Here is a 5,957-nt window from a genome sequence, read left to right on the forward strand (position 1 = left end):
TGGTGGAAGTTACTAGGATGAGGAGGGGTGGGTGAGCTGGTGGAAGTTACTGGGATGGGGCGGGGTCAGAGAGCTGGTGGAAGTTACGAGGATGAGGAGGGGTGGGAGAGCTATTGGAAGTTACTGGGATTGGATGAAAAGACCCAGGAACCACTTCCTGAAGTAGACAAGTATTTCTCCAGATGAAGAAAGTTAAACCCATTCTCTCAGTATTTAGCACATTGTTGTTTGTGGGAGCTTGCTGTGCTCTATGTGTCTGCTTGTTTCAACATTAACAGAGTGATGATCCTTCAGCTGCTGTCATTGGGTGAAAGCACTGGTGAACAGGAGGGAAATGCTGCAAAGACAGCAGGGCTTATGCCCGAAATGTCAATTCGCCTGGTCCTCGGATGCTGCCTGATCTGTTGTGGTTTTCCAGCACCACACTCTCGACTCTGATCTTCAGTATCAGCTGTCCTCACTTTCCCCTAGAATGCTGCCAATACGGAGCAGCCTCTGTAAACAATTAACATTGTCACCTTTTGGAAGATTTCTCTTAAGGTACAGTTACACTCAGCCAGTTCTCTCCATTCCCCTCCCCCACCAACATAAAGGACGATGCTTCTGGTGATAGGCTGATCTTACTAGCTACAAGCCACCGTGCCAGCGAGGGGATTCAGGGCAGTGGTCATACATTGGAAGGTTCAGGTTCAAGACCCACCTGCAATGGAGCAGAACATGTCCTAAAAGCATGTTTATTTTTAAAAGACAATAATTAAAATGGAGTTTGATCACTGAGTGTGGCTGGTTTGGTTTGCAGCTTAAACACATGAAGGAACACCAAAAGCACAGCTGTAATTCTAAGTTAGTCATGTGGAAACATTGGTACTTTTGCTAACTTCAAATCTTGTCCGTTGAGATCTTCTGCTAATCTGTTTCTATGGTTCCTGTAAGTAAGACACAAGCAGCTTAATTGCCTGTCAAGGGAGTTCCTGCTGTAATATATGTCCGACCTTGAATTCAAAGTTGTCTTGGTGAGTGCACTGAGCTCGGCACAGCCTGACACTGTGACGTTTTGTGAGCATGTATGAATATTTTGTCGACTACATCTACGCTTTTTATTACCCACTCCTCGCAGCTGTTGGGGTTCCTGGTGAGTCTGGGTTGGAAATATTTTGAGACAGAGTTATTGTTTCAAGTCCAGGACGACTCTTCTTCCAAATCCCACTGAGTTTCTCCGGGATTTCTATTCCTAGCTTCAGCTTTCCAACAGGGCAGGGTTTCTGCTTTTAGTTTGCAGATTGTTTGATATTATTCAATAATGATTATATTTGTTGGTGAAAAATGTCATGCATTTGTTGAAGCTTTTCATCCAGCGCTCTTCAGGACCATTTGCAAGAATACCAATTTAGGGTAAAGCCACCATGTAATGTTCACAAGAACATGCAGTACAAATGTTGGCATTCCCCTTGAATTGGTATTCTTGCCAATGGATCTGATGACAATACAAAAACCTTCAAGAAGCTAATTTTTTTCTCAGCAAGTCATAAATTCAGTGTGATCAAATGATGATAAAAATATCAAACGTTTAAAATTCTAACAGGACGTGGTAGGGTAAACACAGGAAAGATATTGTTGATGGCCAGGCATCCCTGAACCAGGGCGGTTAGCCTAACAATATAGGGGTTTGACAAAGAGAAATGGATTCACCCAGGGAGTGGTCGGCCCATTCAATTCTCTGCCACAGAAAGCATTTGAGCTCAAAATGTCCGAATGTTTTGAAGAAGGATTTGTATATCGTTCTTATAGGGATCAAAGGCAGTGGGGAGAAAGCAGGAGCAGGGGACTGAGTTGGATGATCAGCCATGGTCATACTGAGTGATGGGGTAGACTTGAAGCGCTGAATGTGCGACTGCCGTGGGTGGCACGGTGGCACAGTGGTTAGCGCTGCTGCCTCACAGCACCAGAGATCTGGGTTCAATTCCTGCTTCAGGCGACTGACTGTGTGGAGTGTGCACATTCTCTGTGGGGGTTTCCTCCGGGTGCTCTGGTTTCCCCCCACCGTCCAAAAATGTGCAGGTCAGGGTCAATTGGCAATGCTAAATTGCCCATAGTGTTAGGTGAAGGAGTAAATGTAGGGGGGCGGGTTGCGGGTCGGTGTGGGCTTGTTGGGTCGAAGGGCCTGTTTCCACACTGTAAGTAATCTAATCTATTTGAAACAACAAATGTAACTCATCTCTTCAAGAAATGAAGGGGACTGGAAGCAGGGAAATTCCAGACCTGTTAATGGAACAACCATCAGAGCAGAAATGCTACAATCTATTTTCAGGGGAACTTTGATAGGGAAGGGTAGAAAATTTTCAATCAGTCAGAGTTAACCTGGTTTTGTGAAAGGGGGAAACATGTTTAAATCATCTATCAGAGTTCTTTGTCTATGCTGCCCTGTCCTTCTGGATAGTAATGGTTGTGGATCTGGAAGGTGCTGTCTAAGAACCTTTGGTAAATTTCTGTAGAGCCTTTTATAATTGATACACATTGGTTCTGGAGGCAGCGAATGCCTCTGAATACTTGCAACAATACAAAGTTCAGCCGAATGGCAATCCAGCAGCTGCTTGGTCACTTTTCACTGACATATGGTCTCTGAGGCAGCGTGGTGTCTCAGTGGTTCGCACTGCTGCCTCAGAGCACCAGGGACTTGGGGTTTGATTCCACCCTCGGGTGATTTTCTGTTCTCCCCATATCTGTGTGGGTTTCCTCTGGGTGTTCCAGTTTCCTCCAGCATTTGAAAGATGTGCAGGTTAAGTGGATTGGTCTTGCTAAATTGCCCCGCAGTGTTAGGGATGTGCAGGTGAGGTGGATTAGTGTGAGTGGGATGCTCTTTGGAGGTTAGGTGTGGACTCGATGGGCTGAATGGCCTGCTTCCACAGTGTTATGACTCTATACCGATATGTTTATTCCAGATTATGTGACTTCTGTCTGTGAAAGTCAACCTATGAGGTTATTAGATAACTCTCAATTCTGCCAAGCTGAATGCAGTTAGAAGCAAATGGAGGATCTGTCCGATTTAATGTCATGACATTTCTCCTCATTTAAAAAGGACCCTCCAACTTGCTGCTGGGGTCTTCCAGTGCTCATTCTACAACCCTGCGCAAAAATGCCTGCTGATGAGAATGAGTGAGCAACAAGAAACCCATTTTCTCACCCAATGTCCACAACACAAGATTTATGACTCCCTGTGACCATCCATATTTTTTTTAAATAGTCATGCATGACCCCTCCAGGAAAGTTCCTCTGTGCATAGAGTTGGCTTTATCTGATTTGCTGGCTTGAGTTGAATCATACAAACTCAGGGATGGAAGAGAAATTGAAGCAGGAACAGATCCACTAAAAGTCAAAGATGCTATAGATGATGCTGTACTTGCCATTTTGATAACAATCTTTTCTTTGCTCCTTGCAGTGAACTTGGTGACAATCTGGATTCTATCTCAGGGAAGGTGCGGTCTCTCCAAATGCATCACTCTGTACTTAGTGGCCATGGCAGTGGCAGATCTGTTGGTGGCGATTACTGAAGTGATACTGAATCGCTCTGTTTCCTTTTATTTCCCAAACAATATCCTGAAAACGACCCCAGGGTGCAGCACTCTCATTGTCCTGATCTGTGCAGTGAGGGACACTTCTGTCTGGTTAACAGTGGCTTTCACTCTCGATCGATTCGTAGCAATTTGTTGCCAGAAACTGAAAGTAAGATATTGTGTCCCGAGGACGGCAGCTGTGGTAATTGCGGTGGTGACTCCTCTGTTTTTTCTGAAGAACATCCCCTGGTTTTTCAGTTTTGAACCTGTCTATGTCATTGACGATATACCGTGGCAGTGCCAGTCCACACCCATATTTTTCACGTCACCTGTCTGGGTGGCATACGATTGGCTCCACCGGATCCTCAGCCCATTCCTACCTTTTTTCTTTATTCTGATTTTCAACGCTCTGACAGTCAGACACATTTTACAGGCCAACAGAGTACGGAAAGGATTGTTGTCCAAGCAAGGAGGGGATCAGGTGGATCCAGAAACAGAGAACCGAAGGAAGTCCATGATTTTACTCTTTGCCATATCGGGCAGCTTCATCGCTCTGTGGATGCCCTATGTCATTAACTTCCTTCATTATCGAATCGCAAAGACGTATTATTACACTGATGCAAATGCCCCTGGCTACATCCTACAGCAGATGGGTTACCTGTTCCAATTGTCCAGCTGCTGTGTAAACACTTGCATTTATGTTGTAACTCAGGCCAAATTCCGAGAGGAACTGAAGAGAATGTTCAGAACTCCGTGTCGGCTCTGTGTTAAGTAGCCTGAATAAATTACAAGAGTCAGTTGGGAACTAACTGGTTTGTGAAAAGTGGTACAGAGTCTGAAGACAAATAAGATTTTGTAACTAGAGAGTCTGTTTATCAGGCATTGACACTGGCGCTGTTAGATCCATCGTCATAGAGACATAGGGGTCTACAGCTCAGAAAAAGACCCTTCAGTCTACCAAGTCTGTGCTGGTCAAACAACAAGCACCTTAGCATTCTAATCCATTCTGTGATCACCTTTCTAATCTCGGTTGCAGTCTGCACTAACATCAAATGCATCTTATTCGACGGCCAAGCGCTTCCCTTCCACGACCCGGAATATCTTTCTCTGGTAACAGCATTTGGAACAGTTTGAGTTTAGTGCTGGGAATCCACATTGCAGGATAGCACTGGCGAGGGTGCAGAGGGGATTTCTCAGGACCTTCCTAGAGCTGGAGAGGTTCAGTTATGAATTGACAGATTGGGGGCACTGGGGCTGTTATCCTAAAGCAGAGGAGATTGAGTGGGGACATGATTGAGATGTTTCACACTCGGAGGGGCAGAGAGAGGAAAGAATGTTTCCCCAGGGTGGAGAGATCAATGATTGGGGGGGAAGGGGGTAGATTCAAGGTGAGGTGGAGGAGATTTGGGAAGGGATGTGAGGAAAGATTTTCTTTTCACCCACGATGGGGAGGGAATCTGGAACTCACTATCTGTAAGGGGGACAGATACAGGAGCCCTCAATGTGTTGGGGACATATTTAGACATACACTTGCAATGCCAAAACATACAAGCATATGGGCCAAGTGGTGTAACATGGGATCAGAACAGTTAGCTGATAGTTTATGACGAACACAGACTTAGAGTCATAGTCATAGAGATGTACAGCATGGAAATAGACACATTTGGTCCAACCCGTCCATGCTGACCAAATATCCCAACCCAATCTAGTCCCACCTGCAATCACCTGTCCCATATCCCTCCAAACCCTTCCTATTCACACACCTATCTAAATGCTTTTTTTAAATGTTGCAATTGTACCAGCCTCCACCACTTCCTCTGGCAGCTCATTCCATACATGTACCATCCTCTGTGTGAAAAAGTTGCCCCTTAGGTCTCTTTTAGATCTTTCCCCTCTCACCCGAAACCTATGCCCTCTACTTCTGGACTTCCTGACCCCAGATAAAATACTTTGTTATTTACCCTATCCATGCCCCTCATAATTTTGTAAACCTCTGTGAGGTCACCCCTCAGCCTCCGATGCTCCAGGGAAAACAGCCCCAGTCTGTTCAGCCTCTCCCTATAGCTCCAATCCTCCAACCCTGGCAACATCCTTGTGAATCTTTTCTGAACCCTTTCATGTTTCACAATATCTTTCCGATAGGAAGGAGACAGAATTGTATGCAATATTCTAACAGTGGCCTAACCAATGCCCTGTGCAGCCACAACATGACCTCCCAATGCCTGTACTCAATACTCTGACCAATAAAAGAAAGCATACCAAATGCCTTCTTCACTATCCTATCTATCTGCAACTCCACTTTCAAGCAAATGAACCTCCACTCCGGTCTCTCTTTGTTCAGCAACACTCCCTAGGATCTTATCACAAAGTGTATAAGTCCTGCTAAGATTTGCTTTCCCAAAATGC

The 5,957-nt window shown here is 45.2% G+C and overlaps 1 protein-coding gene across 1 annotated transcript; it reads left to right on the top strand.

The window, feature by feature from the left end:
- The first annotated feature begins 1,062 nt into the window (after positions 1–1,062).
- Positions 1,063–4,326, top strand: LOC122544406 (probable G-protein coupled receptor 139). Its single transcript, XM_043683652.1, has 2 exons — positions 1,063–1,132; positions 3,437–4,326. Exons 1-2 carry the CDS (start codon positions 1,063–1,065, stop codon positions 4,324–4,326), a joined length of 960 nt encoding a protein of 319 aa, XP_043539587.1.
- Positions 4,327–5,957: the final 1,631 nt, after the last annotated feature.

The sequence above is a fragment of the Chiloscyllium plagiosum genome, chromosome 48, assembly GCF_004010195.1.
Source record: "Chiloscyllium plagiosum isolate BGI_BamShark_2017 chromosome 48, ASM401019v2, whole genome shotgun sequence".
NCBI classification, from domain to species: domain Eukaryota; kingdom Metazoa; phylum Chordata; class Chondrichthyes; order Orectolobiformes; family Hemiscylliidae; genus Chiloscyllium; species Chiloscyllium plagiosum.

Coding starts and splice junctions, on each gene's coding strand:
- LOC122544406 (XM_043683652.1), top strand. CDS start 1,063: ATGTATGAATATTTTGTCGACTACATCTACGCTTTTTATTACCCACTC. Junction 1,133..3,436: donor CGCAGCTGTTGGGGTTCCTG/GTGAGTCTGGGT, acceptor TGCTCCTTGCAG/TGAACTTGGTGACAATCTGG.